The 23434-nt window shown below is 38.0% G+C and overlaps 1 protein-coding gene across 2 annotated transcripts in view; it reads right to left on the bottom strand.

The window, feature by feature from the left end:
* Positions 1–90: 90 nt before the first annotated feature.
* Positions 91–23434, bottom strand: part of rapgefl1 (Rap guanine nucleotide exchange factor (GEF)-like 1) — a 40956-nt gene continuing 17612 nt past the window's right edge. The window contains exons 3-16 of one of the 2 annotated variants that reach the window (XM_061884446.1): positions 20116–20194; positions 19848–20025; positions 19660–19757; positions 19473–19585; positions 19244–19411; positions 19086–19183; positions 16131–16253; positions 15872–16050; positions 7557–7647; positions 7419–7469; positions 7245–7332; positions 3526–3590; positions 3389–3443; positions 91–3320 (exon numbers count right to left, since the gene is read on the bottom strand). In XM_061884446.1, the coding sequence (XP_061740430.1) occupies positions 3196–3320; positions 3389–3443; positions 3526–3590; positions 7245–7332; positions 7419–7469; positions 7557–7647; positions 15872–16050; positions 16131–16253; positions 19086–19183; positions 19244–19411; positions 19473–19585; positions 19660–19757; positions 19848–20025; positions 20116–20194 (1511 nt within the window). In that variant the 3' untranslated portion in view covers positions 91–3195. Of the gene's footprint in view, positions 3321–3388; positions 3444–3525; positions 3591–7244; positions 7333–7418; positions 7648–15871; positions 16051–16130; positions 16254–19085; positions 19184–19243; positions 19412–19472; positions 19586–19659; positions 19758–19847; positions 20026–20115; positions 20195–23434 lie in introns of both variants that reach the window. The other variant, XM_061884445.1, reaches the window with a different exon arrangement.

Here is a 23434-nt window from a genome sequence, read left to right as displayed (position 1 = left end):
AATGCTATTTCTTACATGGACTATTACTTAGATTGAATATTACTTCGATGGACTATTACTCCCCTGGCTACAAAGTAAAGTGTGCGATGATGCCATCAAAGCTTTATTCCACCATCATTATTCGACATGAAAGATCATCTTAAAGTGCAGAAACTTGACAAAGAATAAAGTCTGAAAACTATTGTTGCTGGTCATGATAAAGTGTACACAACCAAGGTACTACAACTCATAAATATTGTTGCTCGTCATGATAAAGTGTACACAACCAAGGTACTACAACTCAAATATTTCACACATAATCAATCCAGAAATGTTTGGACAACTTTGGCTAGCATGCTAGCTCGCTCTTGGTTCCAATGCTAAATACTGAGCTCATGCTAACGCGGCTCTGGAGCGGTCTGCGCATGTCACGAGGTTTTGGCACACAACGGAAACACATGAGGAAACGTAAACATCCCTAAAATAGATTCTCCTTTCTTCCCCAACTATTTACACACTCGCACTATGTACATCTTTCCATTGGCTTTCAGTGTTGATCTTTTTGTCCAGCACAAGTTTCCTGAGACGACCCGTGGTGCTTTGCTAACACTTCAAACCCGCTTTGGGACTGCAAACTAAACCTTGGCAATCTGGTTTCGACATGTTCCCACTGTCACGGATTAGCAGAGGAAGCTAATAACCATCTTATTAGCATTATCTTACCTATTAGCATTATCTTACTTATTAGCAAAGGGAGCTAATAACCGTCTTATTAGCTTTATCTTACTTATTACCAAAGGAAACTAATAAATATCTTATTACCATTATCTTTCGTATTAGCAATGGATGCTAATAGCCATCTTATTAGCATTATCTTGATTGATCTTCCGTATTAGCAAAGGAAGCTAATAACCCTCTTATTAGCTTTATCTTACTTATTAGCAAAGGAAGCTAATAACCGTCTTATTAGCATTATCTTACTTATTAGCAAAGGAAGCTAATAACCATCTTATTAGCTTTATCTTACTTGTTAGCAAAGGAAGCTAATAACCATCTTATTAGCTTTATCTTACTTGTTAGCAAAGGAAGCTAATAACCATCTTATTAGCTTTATCTTACTTGTTAGCAAAGGAAGCTAATAAACATCTTATTACCATTATCTTTCGTATTAGCAATGGATGTTAATAGCCATCTTATTAGCATTATCTTGATTGATCTTCCGTATTAGCAAAGGAAGCTAATAACCGTCTTATTAGCATTATCTTACTTATTAGCAAAGGAAGCTAATAAATATCTTATTACCATTATCTTCCGTATTAGCAATGGAGGCTAATAGCCATCTTATTAGCATTATCTTCCGTATTAGCAATGGATGCTATTGCCATCTTATTAGCATTATCTTCCGTATTAGCATTGGATGCTAATAGCCATCTTATTAGCATTATCTTCCGTATTAGCAAAGGAAACTAATAACCATCTTATTAGCATTAGCTTCCGTATTAGCAGAGGAAGCTAAAAAACATCTTATTAGCATTATCTTCCGTATTAGCAGAGGAAGCTAATAACCATCTTATTAGCATTATCTTCCGTATTAGCAGAGGAAGCTAATAACCCTGTCAGCTCACAGCTAGCACAATTATCCTAGCCGTTACCTTGGAGCGTCGCAGTTTGGCAACCGAAACTAGTCCTTAGTGTTTGTTGTCTGGAACGATGAAGAAGAAGAAGAAGCAAAAAGTCATCTTGACACAACAGGAAGTAAACAACACCTGGGAGCCCTGAGCGTGGTCAAAGTGCTTGGTTGACGGCGAAGGGGGCGTCGCCCTCTGTTATTGCAGAGGCCCCGCCCACAATACACTTCCCAAAGACGGCAATAACCAAAGAAAAACATGTCCCTGAGGTCAGAGGTCAACCCGTCGACGTGACCTCTGGCAGGATATCACGTCGTTTCGTCCTGGCGTCTCTCATAGTCCCTAAGAGCTCCTAGGAGTCCCTTGGAGTCTCTCCGAGCCCCTAGGAGTCTCTGGGCTCCAGTTTGCTGAGAGTGAAGAAGCCTTCCACCTGTGGATTGACAAAGAGGAGGCGGGACGTGTCCTGACGTCTCTCTCAGTCCCGAGGAGTCTCTCCCAGTCCCGAGGAGTCTCTCCCAGTCCCTAGGAGTCTCTCCCAGTCCCTAGGAGTCTCTCCGAGTCCCTAGGAGTCCTGAGGAGTCTCTCCCAAGTCCCTAGGAGTCTCTGGGCTCCAGTTTGCTGAGAGTGAAGAAGCCTTCCACCTGTGGATTGACAAAGAGGAGGCGGGACGTGTCCTGACGTCTCTCTCAGTCCCGAGGAGTCTCTCCCAGTTCCGAGGAGTCTCTCCCAGTCCCTAAGAGTCTCTCCGAGTCCCTAGGAGTCCTGAGGAGTCTCTCCCAAGTCCCTAGGAGTCTCTGGGCTCCAGTTTGCTGAGAGTGAAGAAGCGTTCCACCTGTGGATTGACAAAGAGGAGGCGGGACGTGTCCTGACGTCTCTCTCAGTCCCGAGGAGTCTCTCCCAGTTCCGAGGAGTCTCTCCCAGTTCCGAGGAGTCTCTCCCAGTCCCTAGGAGTCCTGAAGAGTCTCTCCCAAGTCCATAGGAGTCTCTGGGCTCCAGTTTGCTGAGAGTGAAGAAGCGTTCCACCTGTGGATTGACAAAGAGGAGGCGGGACGTGTCCTGACGTCTCTGCCAGTCCCGAGGAGTCTCTCCCAGTCCCGAGGAGTCTCTCCCAGTCCCTAGGAGTCCTGAAGAGTCTCTCCCAAGTCCCTAGGAGTCTCTGGGCTCCAGTTTGCTGAGAGTGAAGAAGCGTTCCACCTGTGGATTGACAAAGAGGAGGCGGGACGTGTCCTGACGTCTCTCCGAGTCCCTAGGAGTCTCTCCCAGTCCCTAGGAGTCCTGAAGAGTCTCTCCCAAGTCCATAGGAGTCTCTGGGCTCCAGTTTGCTGAGAGTGAAGAAGCGTTCCACCTGTGGATTGACAAAGAGGAGGCGGGACGTGTCCTGACGTCTCTGCCAGTCCCGAGGAGTCTCTCCCAGTCCCGAGGAGTCTCTCCCAGTCCCGAGGAGTCTCTCCCAGTCCCTAGGAGTCCTGAAGAGTCTCTCCCAAGTCCATAGGAGTCTCTGGGCTCCAGTTTGCTGAGAGTGAAGAAGCGTTCCACCTGTGGATTGACAAAGAGGAGGCGGGACGTGTCCTGACGTCTCTCCCAGTCCCTAGGAGTCTCTGGGCTCCAGTTTGCAAGACAAGTCAAAGAGAAGGTTCTGGTTGTCGATGACCTGCAGCTGTCGTACGTACGCCTTGGTCTGCAGGTGGGATGGCGAGGTCTCCGTATCCATGGCTACCAGGAGTGTTAGCATGGTTAGCATTTTGTGTGTGTGTGTGTGTGTGCGTGCGTGTGTGCGTTACCCAGCTGTCCACTGCGGTATCTTCGGATGTTGCGCACCATGTCGGCCACTTTGTGCTGCGCCGTGCAAAGGTCAAAGGTCAGCAGAATCACAAACCAAACGAGCAGCAAGGAAACTTTTAGTTTTTGTTTTTTTTACCATCTTGTCAAAGTTGACCAGCTGGCTGTGAAAAGTTTTACAGCTCTCGTGAAGGAACGTCAAATCTGAGCACAAACACAACAACAAACGTTGGCACGCCTCCTTTATCTCTCAACTTAAGTGTGCACGCCTCCTTTATCTCTCAACTTAAGTGTGCACGCCTCCTTTATCTCTCAACTTAAGTGTGCACGCCTCCTTTATCTCTCAACTTAAGTGCGCACGCCTCCTTTATCTCTCAACTTAAGTGTGCACGCCTCCTTTATCTCTCAACATAAGTGTGCACGCCTCTTTTATCTCTCAACTTAAGTGTGTACGCCTCCTTTATCTCTCAACTTAAGTGTGCACTCTTCCTTTAGCTCTAAACTTAAATGTGCACTCATCCTTTATCTCTAAACTTACGTGTACACTCCTCTTTTATCTCTCAACTTAAGTGTGCACGCCTCCTTTATCTTAACTTAAGTGTGCACACCTCCTTTATCTCTCAACTTAAGTGTGCACGCCTCCTTTATCTCTCAATTTAAGTGTGCACGCCTCCTTTATCTCTCAACTTAAGTGCACACGCGTCCTTTATCTCTCAACTTAAGTGTGCACGCCTATTTTATCTCTCAACTTAAGTGTGTACGCCTCTTTTATCCCTCAACTTAAGTGTGTACGCCTCCTTTATCTCTCAACTTAAGTGTGCACGCCTCCTTTATCTCTCAACTTAAGTGTGCACGCCTATTTTATCTCTCAACTTAAGTGTGTACGCCTCCTTTATCTCTCAACTTAAGTGTGCACGCCTCTTTTATCTCTCAACTTAAGTGTGTACGCCTCCTTTATTTCTCAACTTAAGTGTGCACTCTTCCTTTAGCTCTAAACTTAAATGTGCACTCATCCTTTATCTCTAAACTTACGTGTACATGCCTCTTTTATCTCTCAACTTAAGTGTGCACGCCTCCTTTATCTCAACTTAAGTGTGCACGCCTCCTTTATCTCTCAACTTAAGTGTGCACGCCTCCTTTATCTCTCAACTTAAGTGTGCACGCCTCCTTTATCTCTCAACTTAAGTGTGCACGCCTCCTTTATCTCTCAACTTAAGTGCGCACGCCTCTTTTATCTCTCAACTTAAGTGTGTACGCCTCTTTTATCTCTCAACTTAAGTGTGTACGCCTCCTTTATCTCTCAACTTAAGTGTGCACGCCTCCTTTATCTCTCAACTTAAGTGTGCACGCCTCCTTTATCTCTCAACTTAAGTGTGCACTCTTCCTTTAACTCTAAACTTAAATGTGCACTCATCCTTTATCTCTAAACTTAAGTGTACACGCCTCCTTTATCTCTAAACTTAAGTGTGCATTCATTTATCTCTAAACTTAAGAGTGCACTCCTTTATCTCTAAATTTAAATGTCACTCCTCCTCTCACATGTTCAAGGCCTACTGAAAGCCACCACAGAGTCTGATAGTTTATATATCAATGATGAAATATTAACATTGCAACACATGCCAATACGGCCGCTTTAGTTTACTAAATTGCAATTTTAAATTTCCCGTGAGCTATCTTGTTGGAAACGTCGCGGAATGATGACGCGTGCGCGTGACGTCTCGGGTTGTAGCGGACATTTGTTTCCAGCCCGATCCAAGCTATAAGTAGTCTGCTTTAATCGCATAATTCCACAGTATTCTGGACATCTGTGTTGCTGAATATTTTGCAATTTGTTCAATTAATAATGGAGAAGTCAAAGTAGAAAGATGGAGGTGGGAAGCTTTTAGCCTTTAGCCACGCAAACACACGGTGTTTCCTTGTTTAAAATTTTCGAAGATGAAGCTTTACTATGGATCAGAGCGGTCAAGCGAACATGGATCCCGACCCCATGTCAACAGGCAGGTTTCGGTGAGAAAATTGTGGTAATAAGTCGGCTCTTCCCATAGACATCAGCGGATCTTGCGTCCTGCTGATGCTGCGTGACAGCCCTCAGAGACACTGGCGGTCACCGAACCCCTGGCCACACCCCTTTGACTTTCATGTACCATATAATCTCACTAAAACACTAGTAACACAAGAGGCGGATAAGGGATTTTCCAGAATTATCCTAGTAAATGTGTTTAATAACATCTGAATCGCTCTCACCGCTGTCACCTTTTTTTCCCCCCTTTTTTTTCTAGTCCTTCACTGTCATTATCCTCATCCACGAATCTTTCTTTCATCCTCTCTCAAATTAATGGGGAAATTGTCGCTTTCTCGGTCCGAATCGCTCTAGCTGCTGACGGCCATGATTATAAACGATGTTCAGATGTGAGGAGCCCTACAACCCGCGACGTCACGCGCACATTGTCTGCTACTTCCGGCACAGGCAAGGCTGTTTTATTAGCGACCAAAAGTTGTGAACTTTATCGTCGATATTCTCTACTAAATCCTTTCAGCAAAAATATGGCAATATGGCAAAATGATCAAGTATGACACATAGCATGGACCTGCTATCCCCGTTTAAATAAGAACATCTCATTTCAGTAGGCCTTTAAGTGTGAACGCCTCCTTTATCTCTAAACTTAAATGTGCACTCATCCTTCATCTCTAAACTTAAGTGTGCACGCTTCCTTTATCTCTAAACTTAAGTGTGCACTCCTCATTTATCTCTAAACTTAAATGTGCACTCCTCATTTATCTCTAAACTTAAATGTGCACTCCTCCTTTATCTCTCAACTTAGGTGTGCACTCCTCCTTTATCCCTCAACGTAAGTGTGCATTCCTCCTTTATCTCTAAAATCAAGTGTGCACTCCTTTATTTCTAAACTTAAATGTGCACTCATTTATCTCTAAACTTAAATGTGCACTCCTCCTTTATCCCTCAACTTAACTGTGCATTCCTCCTTTATCCCTAAAATTAAGTGTGCACTCCTTTACTTCTAAACTTAAATGTGCACTCCTCCTTTATCTCTAAACTTAAGTGTGCACTCCTCCTTTATCCCTCAACTTAAGTGTGCATTCCTCCTTTATCTCTAAAATTAAGTGTGCACTCCTTTATCTCTAAACTTAAATGTGCACTCATCCTTTATCTCTAAAATTAAGTGTGCAGTCATCCTTTATCTCTAAAATTAAGTGTGCACTCCTTTATTTCTAAACTTAAATGTGCACTCCTCCTTTATCTCTAAACTTAAGTGTGCACTCCTCCTTTATCCCTCAACTTAAGTGTTCATTCCTCCTTTATTTCTAAAATTAAATGTGCACTCAGCCTTTATCTCTAAACTTAAGTGTGCATTCCTCCTTTATCTCTAAAATTAAGTGTGCACTCCTTTATCTCTAAACTTAAGTGTGCACTCCTCCTTTATCCCTCAACTTAAGTGTGCATTCCTCCTTTATCTCTAAACTTAAGTGTGCACACCTCCTTTATCCCTCAACTTAAGTGTGCATTCCTCCTTTATCTCTAAAATTAAGTGTGCACTCCTTTATTTCTAAACTTAAATGTGCACTCATCATTTATCTCTAAACTTAAGTGTGCACTCCTCATTTATCTCTAAACTTAAGTGTGCATTCCTCCTTTATCTCTAAACTTAAGTGTGCACACCTCCTTTATCCCTCAACTTAAGTGTGCATTCCTCCTTTATCTCTAAAATTAAGTGTGCACTCCTTTATTTCTAAACTTAAATGTGCACTCATCATTTATCTCTAAACTTAAGTGTGCACTCCTCATTTATCTCTAAACTTAAGTGTGCATTCCTTAAGTGTGTGTGTGTGTGCTAGTGCCTTTTAGCAGCAGAGGAGTGAAGGGGATCAATGGAGGACTCAGACTGGTGATCAGGTCTCTGTAGGACTTGTGGTTTCTGGAAGGATCCTAACATTTCAAAATAAAAGAAACCATTAGACAAGGAAAGAAAAAAGAAAAAAAAAACATTTTGCTTGAGGGAAGAAAAATCTCACAGCAATGCTTTCAAACTGTTGGAACTGTTTCCGGAACTTTCCTGGAAGGGCCTGGTACACACACAGAAAGAAATGATCAGCTGTTCTTGGTTGCATGCATTTGATGTGGTTGCCATGGTAACGGCGTGACAGAATGACCTCCCAGGTGAGTCGCAGTCTGCTGAGGGCGGGGTTGTCCAGTCCGAGCAGCACAGCCAGGAAGGAGAGAAGGTCCTGCTGCTGTTTACACCTGAAAGCACACCCTCTTGGTCACATGACATCACTTTGGACAACATTGTTTACACCTGAAAGCACACCTTGTTGACAACATTGTTTACACCTGAAAGCACACCTTGTTGACAACATTGTTTACACCTGAAAGCACACCTTGTTGCTGAAAAGACCTAACCTCGATCCTGACCTCATGGTTAACTACCGACCGGTGTCCCACCTTCCCTTTATTTCTAAAATCCTGTAAAAAGAGAGTTGCAGAGTAGCTAAATGAACACTTAGCGTCTAACAATCTCTGTGAACCTTTCAGTCCTCTTTCAGGGCAAATTACTTTGGAGACAAAAATGACTAATGATATATTGCTAACAATGGATTCTGATGAGTCATCTATGTTCTTGCTTCTTCATCTTAGCACTGCTTTCCATAGCCTCCATCATAATATTTGATTAGAGAGTATCAAAAGACATATTGGTGTGTCAGACTTAGTCTAGTCTTGGTTTAACTCTCTGCGATGAGGTGGTGACTTAACATGTGACAACAAACAATTATACACCTATTTAATAATACCACCTTAACATCTGACGAACAAACAATTATACAACTATTTAATAATACCACCTTAGCATGTGACAACAAACAATTATACAACTATTTAATAATACCACCTTAACATCTGACGAACAAACAATTATACAACTATTTAATAATACCACCTTAACATGTGACGACAAACAATTATACACCTATTTAATAATACCACCTTAACATCTGACGAACAAACAATTATACAACTATTTAATAATACCACCTAAACATGTGACAACCAAACAATTATACAGCTATTTAATAATACCACCTAAACATGTGACAACCAAACAATTATACAGCTATTTAATAATACCACCTTAACATATGACAACAAACAATTATACAACTATTTAATAATACCACCTTAAAGGCCCACTGAAATGAGATGTTCTTATTTAAACGGGGATAGCAGGTCCATTCTAGGTGTCATACTTGATCATTTCGCCATATTGCCATATTTTTGCTGAAAAGATTTAGTAGAGAACATCGACGATAAAGTTCGCAACTTTTGGTCGCTAATAAAAAAGCCTTGCCTGTACCGGAAGTAGCAGACAAGATGTGCGCGTGACGTCACGGGTTGTGGAGCTCCTCACATCTGAACATTGTTTATAATCATGGCCACCAGCAGCAAGAGCGATTTGGACCGAGAAAGCGACAATTTCCCCATGAATTTGAGCAAAGATGAAAGATTTGTGGATGAGGAAAGTTAGAGTGAAGCACTAAAAAAAAAAAAAAAAAAAAAAGAATAAAAGGCGACGGCAGTGGGAGCGTTTCAGATGTAATTAGACACATTTACTAGGATAATTCCGGAAACTCCCTTATCTGCTTATTGTGTTAATAGTGTTTTAGTGAGATTATAAAGTGATACCTGAAAGCCGGAGGGCTGCGGTGACCGCCAGTGTCTCTGAGAGAAGCCAATGGAGGGGCTAAGATCACAGCTGCCTTTTTGATAGCTACACGAGGATGTCGCATAATCCGCTCAAATCTCCGGTAAGAGCAGACTTAAAATCAAAATGTTCCTATCCAAAAACTTGCTGGTAGAGAAACAAGTTCGCTGGACCGCTCTGTGTTAAAGCTTCACAACAAAGAAACACCGGCTGTGTTTGTGTTGCTAAAGGCAGCTGCAATCCACCGCTTTCCACCAACAGCATTCTTCTTTGACGTCTCCATTATTAATTGATCCAATTGCAAAAGATTCAGCGACACAGATGTCCAAATTACTGTGTAATTAAGCGATGAAGAGAGACGACTCTTAGCCGTGAGTGGTACTGCGCTAATATGTCCGCTCCAACCAATAACGTCACAAGCACGCATCAAAATAAGCGTCATCATTCCGCAAATTTTTCAACAAGATAGCTCGCGGGAAATTTAAAATTGTAATTTAGTAAACTAAAGCGGCCGTATTGGCATGTGTTGCAATGTTAATATTTCATCATTGATATATAAACTATCAGACTGTGTGGTGATTAGTAGTGGCTTTCAGTAGGCCTTTAACATGTGACAACAAACAATTATAAAACTATTTAATAATACCACCTTAAAATGTGACAAACAATTATACAACTACTTAATAATACAACATTAACATGTGACAACCAAACAACTATACAGCTATTTAATAATACCACCTTAACATGTGACAAAAAAACAATTATACAACTATTTAATAAAACATTAACATGTGACAACTAAACAATTATACACCTATTTAATAATACCACCTTAACATGTGATAAGAAACAATTATACAACTATTTAATAATACCACCTTAGCATGTGACAACAAACAATTATACAGCTATTTAATAATACCACCTTAATATGTGACAAACAATTATACAACTATTTAATACAACATTAACATCTGACAACAAACAATTATACAGCTATTTAATAATACCACCTTAACATCTGACAAACAAACAATTATACAACTATTTAATAACACAACATTAACATGTGAAAACAAACAATTATACAACTATTTAATAATACCACCTTAACATCTGACAAACAAACAATTATACAACTATTTAATAATACCACCTTAACATGTGACAAAAACAATTATACAACTATTTAATAAAACATTAACATGTGACAACAAACAATTATACACCTATTTAATAATACCACCTTAACATCTGAAAAACAAACAATTATACAACTATTTAATAATACAACATTAACATGTGACAACCAAACAATTATACACCTATTTAATAATACCACCTTAACATGTGATAAGAAACAATTATACAATTATTTAATAATACCACCTTAACATGTGACAACAAACAATTATACAACTATTTAATAATAGCACCTTAACATCTGACAAACAAACAATTATACTATTTAATAATACAACATTAACATGTGACAAGCAAACAATTTTACAACTATTTAATAATACCACCTTAACATGTGACAACTAACAATTATACAACTATTTAATAATACCACCTTAACATGTGACAAACAAACAATTATACAACTATTTAATAATACAACATTAACATGTGACAAGCAAACAATTATACAACTATTTAATAATACAACATTAACATGTGGCAAAAAAACAATTATACAACTATTTAATAAAACATTAACATGTGACAACAAACAATTATACAACTATTTAATAATACAACATTAACATTTGACAACTAAACAATTATACACCTATTTAATAATACCACCTTAACATGTGATAAGAAACAATTATACAATTATTTAATAATACCACCTTAACATGTGACAACAAACAATTATACAACTATTTAATAATAGCACCTTAACATCTGACAAACAAACAATTATACTATTTAATAATACAACATTAACATGTGACAAGCAAACAATTTTACAACTATTTAATAATACCACCTTAACATGTGACAACTAACAATTATACAACTATTTAATAATACCACCTTAACATGTGACAAACAAACAATTATACAACTATTTAATAATACAACATTAACATGTGACAAGCAAACAATTATACAACTATTTAATAATACAACATTAACATGTGGCAAAAAAACAATTATACAACTATTTAATAAAACATTAACATGTGACAACAAACAATTATACAACTATTTAATAATACAACATTAACATTTGACAACTAAACAATTATACACCTATTTAATAATACCACCTTAACATGTGATAAGAAACAATTATACAACTATTTAAAAATACCACCTTAGCATGTGACAACAAACAATTATACAGCTATTTAATAATACCACCTTAACATGTGACAAACAAACAATTATACAACTATTTAATAAAACAACATTAACATGTAACAAACAAAGAATTATACAACTATTTAATACAACATTAACATGTGACAACAAACAATTATACAGCTATTTAATAATACCACCTTAACATCTGACAAACAAACAATTATACAACTATTTAATAACACAACATTAACATGTGACAACCAAACAATTATACAACTATTTAATAATACCAGCTTAACATGTGACAACAAACAATTATAAAACTATTTAATAATACCACCTTAAAATGTGACAAACAATTATAAAACTACTTAATAATTCAACATTAACATGTGACAACCAAACAACTATACAGCTATTTAATAATACCACCTTAACATGTGACAAAAAAACAATTATACAACTATTTAATAAAACATTAACATGTGACAACAAACAATTATACAACTATTTAATAATACAACATTAACATGTGACAACTAAACAATTATACACCTATTTAATAATACCACCTTAACATGTGATAAGAAACAATTATACAACTATTTAATAATACCACCTTAGCATGTGACAACAAACAATTATACAGCTTTTTAATAATACCACCTTAATATGTGACAAAAAACAATTATACAACTATTTAATAAAACAACATTAACATGTAACAAACAAACAATTATACACCTATTTAATACAACATTAACATCTAACAAACAATTATACAGCTATTTAATAATACCACCTTAACATCTGACAAACAAACAATTATACAACTATTTAATAACACAACATTAACATGTGAAAACAAACAATTATACAACTATTTAATAATACCACCTTAACATCTGACAAACAAACAATTATACAACTATTTAATAATACCACCTTAACATGTGACAAAAACAATTATACAACTATTTAATAAAACATTAACATGTGACAACAAACAATTATACACCTATTTAATAATACCACCTTAACATCTGAAAAACAAACAATTATACAACTATTTAATAATACAACATTAACATGTGACAACCAAACAATTATACACCTATTTAATAATACCACCTTAACATGTGATAAGAAACAATTATACAATTATTTAATAATACCACCTTAACATGTGACAACAAACAATTATACAACTATTTAATAATAGCACCTTAACATCTGACAAACAAACAATTATACTACTATTTAATAATACAACATTAACATGTGACAAGCAAACAATTTTACAACTATTTAATAATACCACCTTAACATGTGACAAACAAACAATTATACAACTATTTAATAATACAACATTAACATGTGACAAGCAAACAATTATACAACTATTTAATAATACAACATTAACATGTGACAAAAAAACAATTATACAACTATTTAATAAAACATTAACATGTGACAACAAACAATTATACAACTATTTAATAATACAACATTAACATTTGACAACTAAACAATTATACAACTATTTAATACAACATTAACATGTGACAACAAACAATTATACAGCTATTTAATAATACCACCTTAACATCTGACAAACAAACAATTATACAACTATTTAATAACAACATTAACATGTGACAACCAAACAATTATACAACTATTTAATAATACCAGCTTAACATGTGACAACAAACAATTATACAGCTATTTAATAATACCATCTTAACCTCTGACAAACAAACAATTATACAACTATTTAATAATACCACCTTAACATGTGACAAAAACAATTATACAACTATTTAATAAAACATTAACAGGTGACAACAAACAATTATACAACTATTTAATAATAGCACCTTAACATCTGACAAACAATTATACAACTATTTAATAATAAAACATTAACATGTGACAAAAAACAATTATACAACTATTTAATAATACCACCTTAACATGTGACAACAAACAATTATACAACTATTTAATAATACCACCTTAACATGTGACAAACAAACAATTATACAACTATTTGATAGTACAACATTAACATGTGACAAGCAAACAATTATACAACTATTTAATAATACAACATTAACATGTGACAAGCAAACAATTATACAACTATTTAATAATACAACATTAACATGTGACAACCAAACAATTCTACAGCTATTTAATAATACCACCTTAACATGTGACAAACAAACAATTATACAACTATTTAATAAAACATTAACATGTGACAACAAACAATTATACAACTATTTAATAATACAATATTAACATGTGACAACCAAACAATTATACACCTATTTAATAATACCACCTTAACATGTGATAAGAAACAATTATACAACTATTTAATAATACCACCTTAGCATGTGACAACAAACAATTATACAGCTATTTAATAATACCACCTTAACATGTGAAAAAACAAACAATTATACAACTATTTAATAAAACAACATTAACATGTAACAAACAAACAATTATACAACTATTTAATACAACATTAACATGTGACAACAAACAATTATACAGCTATTCAATAATACCACCTTAACATCTGACAAACAAACAATTATACAACTATTTAATAATACAACATTAACATGTGACAACCAAACATTAATACACCCATTTAATAATACCACCTTAACATGTGATAAGAAACAATTATACAACTATTTAATAATACCACCTTAACATGTGACAACAAACAATTATACAACTATTTAATAATAGCACCTTAACATCTGACAAACAAACAATTATACAACTATTTAATAATACAACATTAACATGTGACAAGCAAACAATTATACAACTATTTAATAATACAACATTAACATGTGACAAGCAAACAATTATACAACTATTAAATAATACCACCTTAACATGTGACAACAAACAATTATACACCTATTTAATAATACCACCTTAACATGTGACAACAAACAATTATACAACTATTTAATAATACCACCTTAACATCTGACAAACAAACAATTATACAACTATTTAATAATACCACCCTAACATTTGACAACAAACAATTATACAACTATTTAATAATACCACCTTAACATGTGACAAACAAACAATTATACAACTATTTAATAATACAACATTAACATGTGACAACAAACAATTATACAACTATTTAATAATACCACCTTAAAATATAACAAACAAACTATTATACAACTATTTAATAATACAACATTAACATGTGACAAACAAACAATTATACACCTATTTAATAATACAACATTAACATGTGACAAAGAATTATACAACTATTTAATACAACATTAACATGTGACAACAAACAATTATACAACTATTTAATAATACAACATTAACATGTGACAACAAACAATTATACAACTATTTAATAATACCACCTTAACATGTAACAAACAATTATACAACTATTTAATAATACAACATTAACATGTAACAAACAAACAATTATACCACTATTTAATAATACCACCTTACCATGTGACAAACAATTATACAACTATTTAATAATACAACATTAACATGTGACAACAAACAATTATACAACTATTTAATAATACCACCTTAACATGTAACAAACAATTATACAACTATTTAATAATACAACATTAACATGTAACAAACAAACAATTATACCACTATTTAATAATACCACCTTAACATGTGACAAACAAACAATTATACAAGTATTTAATAATACAACATTAACATGTGACAAGCAAACAATTATACAACTATTTAATAATACCACCTTAACATGTGACAACAAACAATTATACAGCTATGTAATAAAACCACATTAACATGTAACAAACAAACAATCATACAACTATTTAATAATAGCACCTTAACATCTGACAAACAAAAAATTATACATTTATTTAATAATACCACCTTAACACGTGACAACAAACAATAATACACCTATTTAATAATACCACCTTAACATGTGACAAACAAACAATTATACAACAACTTAACAATACCACCTTAACATCTGACAAACAAACAATTATACAACTATTTAATAATAGCACCTTAACATGTGACAACAAACAATTATACAACTATTTAATAATACAACATTAAAATGTAACAAACAAACAATTATACAACTATTTAATAATACAACATTAAAATGTAACAAACAAACTATTATACAACTATTTAATAATACAACATTAAAATGTAACAAACAAACAATTATACAACTATTTAATAATACAACATTAAAATGTAACAAACAAACAATTATACAACTATTTAATAATACAACATTAAAATGTAACAAACAAACAATTATACAACTATTTAATAATACAACATTAAAATGTAACAAACAAACAATTATACACCTATTTAATAATAGCACCCTAGAGAAGTGTGACTCACAGCGCTGCGATCTTGATGAACTTGCGGAGCAGTTGGACACGTTTGGGCAAGGACTGACACTGCAGGATCTCAGTGGCCACCCAGTGCTGGACTTCACTGCAGCGCTGCAGTACCAGCTCCAGGTTGAGGGGGCGCCAGCGGGACTGCTCTCCATGAAACACGTAACACACAAACTCCACCTGCAGGGGGCGCCCACGTCCACGCTCAGATGCTGTGTGTGTGTGTGTGTGTGTGTGTGTGTGTGTGTGTGCGCAGCAACCTCGTGCACGCAGCTGAAGAGCTCCCAGTCGAAGGCCACCAGCTGGTTGGCCACTTCTTCCGCTGACATGTCGTGAAGTTTGCTGTCCCCCGGCGTCCAGTGGATCTCCTCAGGGAGCGGGAGCTGGCGGGACAGGAAGTGACATCAGGCCGAGGCAGGGAGGAGAGTTGTCCTGTTAGATGTGTGGATTTGTGTGTACTTTGTGTTGTCCTGTTAGATGTGTGGATTTGTGTGTACTTTGTGTTGTCCTGTTAGATGTGTGGATTTGTGTGTACTTTGTGTTGTCCTGTTAGATGTGTGGATTTGTGTGTACTTTGTGTTGTCCTGTTAGATGTGTGGATTTGTGTGTACTTTGTGTTGTCCTGTTAGATGTGTGGATTTGTGTGTACTTTGTGTTGTCCTGTTAGATGTGTGGATTTGTGTGTACTTTGTGTTGTTCTGTTAGATGTGTGGATTTGTGTGTACTTTGTGTTGTTCTGTTAGATGTGTGGATTTGTGTGTACTTTGTGTTGTTCTGTTAGATGTGTGGATTTGTGTGTACTTTGTGTTGTCCTGTTAGATGTGTGGATTTGTGTGTACTTTGTGTTGTCCTGTTAGATGTGTGGATTTGTGTGTACTTTGTGTTGTTCTGTTAGATGTGTGAATTTGTGTGTACTTTGTGTTGTCCTGTTAGATGTGTGGATTTGTGTGTACTTTGTGTTGTCCTGTTAGATGTGTGGATTTGTGTGTACTTTGTGTTGTTCTGTTAGATGTGTGGATTTGTGTGTACTTTGTGTTGTCCTGTTAGATGTGTGGATTTGTGTGTACTTTGTGTTGTCCTGTTAGATGTGTGGATTTGTGTGTACTTTGTGTTGTTCTGTTAGATGTGTGGATTTGTGTGTACTTTGTGTTGTTCTGTTAGATGTGTGGATTTGTGTGTACTTTGTGTTGTCCTGTTAGATGTGTGGATTTGTGTGTACTTTGTGTTGTCCTGTTAGATGTGTGGATTTGTGTGTACTTTGTGTTGTTCTGTTAGATGTGTGGATTTGTGTGTACTTTGTGTTGTCCTGTTAGATGTGTGGTGTTTGTGTTGTCCTGTTAGATGTGTGGATTTGTGTTGTCCTGTTAGATGTGTGGATTTGTGTGTACTTGGTGTTGTCCTGTTAGATGTGTGGTGTTTGTGTTGTCCTGTTAGATGTGTGGATTTGTGTTGTCCTGTTAGATTTGTGGATTTGTGGTGTACTTTGTGTTGTCCTGTTAGATGTGTGGATTTGTGTGTACTTTGTGTTGTCCTGTTAGATGTGTGGTGTTTGTGTTGTCTTGTTAGATGTGTGGATTTGTGTGTACTTTGTGTTGTCCTGTTAGATGTGTGGATTTGTGTGTACTTTGTGTTGTCCTGTTAGATGTGTGGATTTGTGTGTACTTTGTGTTGTCCTGTTAGATATGTGGTGTTTGTGTTGTCCTGTTAGATGTGTGGTGTTTGTGTTGTCCTGTTAGATGTGTGGTGTTTGTGTTGTCCTGTTAGATGTGTGGTGTTTGTGTTGTCCTGTTAGATGTGTGGATTTGTGTTGTCCTGTTAGATGTGTGGATTTGTGTGTACTTGGTGTTGTCCTGTTAGATGTGTGGTGTTTGTGTTGTCCTGTTAGATGTGTGGATTTGTGTTGTCCTGTTAGATTTGTGGATTTGTGGTGTACTTTGTGTTGTCCTGTTAGATGTGTGGATTTGTGTGTACTTTGTGTTGTCCTGTTAGATGTGTGGTGTTTGTGTTGTCTTGTTAGATGTGTGGATTTGTGTGTACTTTGTGTTGTCCTGTTAGATGTGTGGATTTGTGTGTACTTTGTGTTGTCCTGTTAGATGTGTGGATTTGTGTGTACTTTGTGTTGTCCTGTTAGATGTGTGGTGTTTGTGTTGTCCTGTTAGATGTGTGGTGTTTGTGTTGTCTTGTTGGATGTGTGGATTTGTGTGTACTTTGTGTTGTCCTGATAGATGTGTGGATTTGTGTGTACTTTGTGTTGTCCTGTTAGATGTGTGGATTTGTGTGTACTTTGTGTTGTCCTGTTAGATGTGTGGATTTGTGTTGTCCTGTGAGATGTGTGGATTTGTGTGTACTTTGTGTTGTCCTGTTAGATGTGTGGATTTGTGTGTACTTTGTGTTGTTCTGTTAGATGTGTGGATTTGTGTGTACTTTGTGTTGTCCTGTTAGATGTGTGGTGTTTGTGTTGTCCTGTTAGATGTGTGGTGTTTGTGTTGTCCTGTTAGATGTGTGGTGTTTGTGTTGTCCTGTTAGATGTGTGGTGTTTGTGTTGTCCTGTTAGATGTGTGGATTTGTGTTGTCCTGTTAGATGTGTGGATTTGTGTGTACTTGGTGTTGTCCTGTTAGATGTGTGGTGTTTGTGTTGTCCTGTTAGATGTGTGGATTTGTGTTGTCCTGTTAGATTTGTGGATTTGTGGTGTACTTTGTGTTGTCCTGTTAGATGTGTGGATTTGTGTGTACTTTGTGTTGTCCTGTTAGATGTGTGGTGTTTGTGTTGTCCTGTTAGATGTGTGGTGTTTGTGTTGTCTTGTTAGATGTGTGGATTTGTGTGTACTTTGTGTTGTCCTGTTAGATGTGTGGATTTGTGTGTACTTTGTGTTGTCCTGTTAGATGTGTGGTGTTTGTGTTGTCCTGTTAGATGTGTGGTGTTTGTGTTGTCTTGTTAGATGTGTGGATTTGTGTGTACTTTGTGTTGTCCTGTTAGATGTGTGGTGTTTGTGTTGTCCTGTTAGATGTGTGGATTTGTGTTGTCCTTTTAGATTTGTGGATTTGTGGTGTACTTTGTGTTGTCCTGTTAGATGTGTGGATTTGTGTGTACTTTGTGTTGTCCTGTTAGATGTGTGGATTTGTGTTGTCCTGTTAGATGTGTGGTGTTTGTGTTGTTCTGTTAGAAGTGACATCAGGCCGAGGCAGGGAGGAGAGTTAGCGGGGAGGTCAGTCACCAGTGAGTCCAGCTCGCAGGGCTGGCAGGTGAAGAGGTGCGTGTTGACTCCCAGGGTGGTGAAGACGGCCTCGTCGCTGGGGCGAAACACCGCCTTCTCTGCACACGACACAAGTCACCGTCAGACCGGGCGCCGCCAGGAGGAGTCATGTGACCCACCTCCGGCGGAGGTGACGGCCACCAAGATGAGGTTCCCGGGAAGGAGGGGCTGCTCGTCGCTGTACTGCAGCTTCTCTCGCACCAGAGCCAGGATGTCTCCCACCCGGCAGGACAGGCGACTGCGGATGGTGACGTAGGAATGGTCGCGCGTGTACACTCTGCAAAAGACTGCCCGCCTGCCCTTAGCCTAGTGCCTTGCTGGGAGAAAGGTGTGTCTGAGATGTCCTACTCTCGTCCGAGCCCCTGAACGCCTCCCTGGGCTGCAGACAGGCGTCGATGCGTCGGAAGTGTCGGAAGAGCGGTCGCACCTGCTTCCTCCTGCTCTCCTTCTCCTCCTCACAGCTGACAACACACACACACCTCGGTCTATACCTGTGTGTGTGTGTGTGTGTGTGTGTGTGTGTGTGTGCACGTACGGGCAGTTGAACATTTCTGTCCAGCGTTGCAGTTTGACCACGTCGTCCACCAGCTCAGGATGGCGGCTCAGCTCCTGAAGAGCACACACGTACAACTCCTGCACACACACACACACACACACACACACACACACACACACACACACGAGTTGCAGACACCTGTGTGTGTAGTCGTGTAGTTGTGTCACCTTGGGGAATTTGTCGCCGTCCTCCTGCAGGAAGTCTCGGTACATGTCCAGGTATCGAAAGGCGACGCTCAGCACCGCCCGCTTCTTGTGCACGCCCTCCAGCGCAGGCCCCGCCTCCCCGTCTGGCCCCGCCCCTCCTCTCTCATCCTGCTCCCCCTCCCCTGGGTTCACACTAAATCTGAAAGTGGAGCTCAAGGAAGGAGTTTGCCCTCAGTTTGGTACGTCGAAAGTGTGTGTGTGTGTGTGTGTGTGTGTGTGTGGAGGATACTGTTGCAGTAAAAGTTGCTGGAAGGTGTCTGCCGTCAGGAAGATGGGATGGGTCAACATGAAGTCATCCAACAGCGTCTCTACAAACACACACACACACATTTGTTAGCACATTTGGGTACTGTCATTGCGTGTCTTTTATCGTTGCCATGGCGTCGGTCTGAACAAGGCAGGCCACGCCCCCTCGACGAAGTCTCTCCACTGAAATCCATGAATTGTGTAAATCTGGCAACCTCCCGCAAACGCTCAACCAAGCTTCAGATTCTCTCCTCCTTAAAAAGGGCAAGGAGCCTTTGTGTTGTCCTGTTAGATGTGTGGTGTTTGTGTTGTCCTGTTAGATGTGTGGTGTTTGTGTTGTCTTGTTAGATGTGTGGATTTGTGTGTACTTTGTGTTGTCCTGATAGATGTGTGGATTTGTGTGTACTTTGTGTTGTCCTGATAGATGTGTGGATTTGTGTGTACTTTGTGTTGTCCTGTTAGATGTGTGGTGTTTGTGTTGTCCTGTTAGATGTGTGGATTTGTGTTGTCCTGTTAGACGTGTGGATTTGTGTGTACTTGGTGTTGTCCTGTTAGATGTGTGGATTTGTGTTGTCCTGTTAGATGTGTGGATTTGTGGTGTACTTTGTGTTGTCCTGTTAGATGTGTGGATTTGTGGTGTACTTTGTGTTGTCCTGTTAGATGTGTGGTGTTTGTGTTGTCCTGTTAAATGTGTGGATTTCTGTTGTCCTGTTAGATGTGTGGATTTGTGTTGTCCTGTTAGATGTGTGGATTTGTGTTGTCCTGTTAGATGTGTGGTGTTTGTGTTGTCCTGTTAAATGTGTGGATTTCTGTTGTCCTGTTAGATGTGTGGTGTTTGTGTTGTCCTGTTAGATGTGTGGTGTTTGTGTTGTCCTGTTAGATGTGTAGATTTCTGTTGTCCTGTTAAATGTGTGGATTTGTGTTGTCCTGTTAAATGTGTGGATTTGTGGTGTACTTTGTGTTGTCCTGTTAGATGTGTGGATTTGTGTTGTCCTGTTAGATGTGTGGATTTGTGTGTACTTTGTGTTGTCCTGTTAGATGTGTAGATTTGTGTTGTCCTGTTAAATGTGTGGATTTGTGGTGTACTTTGTGTTGTCCTGTTAGATGTGTGGATTTGTGGTGTACTTTGTGTTGTCCTGTTAGATGTGTGGATTTGTGTTGTCCTGTTAGATGTGTGGATTTGTGTGTACTTTGTGTTGTCCTGTTAGATGTGTAGATTTGTGTTGTCCTGTTAAATGTGTGGATTTGTGGTGTACTTTGTGTTGTCCTGTTAGATGTGTGGATTTGTGGTGTACTTTGTGTTGTCCTGTTAGATGTGTGGATTTGTGTTGTCCTGTTAGATGTGTGGATTTGTGTGTACTTTGTGTTGTCCTGTTAGATGTGTAGATTTGTGTTGTCCTATTAAATGTGTGGATTTGTGGTGTACTTTGTGTTGTCCTGTTAGATGTGTGGATTTGTGTTGTCCTGTTAGATGTGTGGATTTGTGTTTACTTGGTGTTGTCCTGCTAGATGTGTGGATTTGTGGTGTACTTTATGTTGTCCTGTTAGATGTGTGGATTTGTGTTATCCTGTTAAATGTGTGGATTTGTGGTGTACTTTGTGTTGTCCTGTTAGATGTGTGGATTTGTGGTGTACTTTGTGTTGTCCTGTTAGATGTGTGGATTTGTGGTGTACTTTGTGTTGTCCTGTTAGATGTGTGGTGTTTGTGTTGTCCTGTTAAATGTGTGGATTTGTGGTGTACTTTGTGTTGTCCTGTTAGATGTGTGGATTTGTGTTGTCCTGTTAAATGTGTGGATTTCTGGTGTACTTTGTGTTGTCCTGTTAGATGTGTGGATTTGTGGTGTACTTTGTGTTGTCCTGTTAGATGTGTGGATTTGTGTTGTCCTGTTAAATGTGTGGATTTGTGGTGTACTTTGTGTTGTCCTGTTAGATGTGTGGATTTAAAGTGACAATCCAAACTGCTGGCTTGACGTCTGTATATTATTCTCTCTTCTAGTAACGCAGACCAAAGCAGATTCATTGGGAATAGATATTCCTTTTCTAATATTCTATGTCTCTTCAAGATGTTGCATGAGGTGCCTGCTCTGAACACGGACGAGACAGTGATGTGATGTCTGTGAACGGCTGGAAAGACATTTGACTGAATGGAGTGAAATTATCAGGTTTGGCTTTGGCAACACTTTTATTTCATGGACTCTGCTCCTATATTCATCCTCTGAGGCCTCAGGACCAATAATATTCAATCTGAATATTTTCACCTTTACTGTCCCATTGATTGTTTGATTGAAACTTGTATTAGTAGATTACACAGTTCAGTACCTATTCCCTACAAACCCCGTTTCCATATGAGTTGGGAAATTGTGTTAGATGTAAATATAAACAGAATACAATGATTTGCAAATCCTTTTCAACCCATATTCAGTTGAATATGCTACAAAGACAACATGTTTGATGTTCAAACTCATAAACTTTTTTTTTTGCAAAGAATCATTAACTTTAGAATTTGATGCCAGCAACACGTGACAAAGAAGTTGGGAAAGGTGGCAATAAATACTGATAAAGTTGAGGAATGCTCATCAAACACTTATTTGCAACATCCCACAGGTGTGCAGGCTAATTGGCTATAAAAACAGCATCCCAAAAAATGCTCAGTCTTTCACAAGAAAAGATGGGGCGAGGTACACCCCTTTGTCCACAACTGTGTGAGCAAATAGTCAAACAGTTCAAGAACAACATTTCTTAAAGTGCAATTGCAAGAAATTGAGGGATTTCAACATCTACGCTCCATAATATCATCAAAAGGTTCAGAGAATCTGGAGAAATCCCTCCACATAAGCGGCATGCCGGAAACCAACATTGAATGACTGTGACATTCCATCCCTCAGACGGCACTGTATCAAAAACCGATATCAATCTCTAAAGGATATCGCCACATGGGCTCAGGAACACTTCAGAAAACCACTGTCACTAAATACAGTTGGTTGTTACATTTGTAAGTGCAAGTTAAAACTCTACTATGCAAAGCGAAAGCCATTCATCAACAACATCCAGAAACGCCACCGGCTTCTCTGGGCCCGAGATCATCTAAGATGGACTGATGCAAAGTGGAAAAGTGTTCTGTGGTCTGACGAGTCCACATTTCAAGTTGTTTTTGGAAATATTCTACATTGCGTCATTCGGACCAAAGGGGAAGCGAACCATCCAGACTGTTATTGACACAAAGTTGAAAAGCCAGCATGTGTGATGGTATGGGGGTGCATTAGTGCCCAAGGCATGGGTAACTTACACACCTGTGAAGGCAC

This window comes from Nerophis ophidion, linkage group LG23 (genome assembly GCF_033978795.1).
Source record: "Nerophis ophidion isolate RoL-2023_Sa linkage group LG23, RoL_Noph_v1.0, whole genome shotgun sequence".
Classification (NCBI taxonomy): Eukaryota; Metazoa; Chordata; class Actinopteri; order Syngnathiformes; family Syngnathidae; genus Nerophis; species Nerophis ophidion.
Note: the sequence above shows the minus strand (reverse complement) of the source record. Positions and strands in the feature narration are given on the sequence as shown.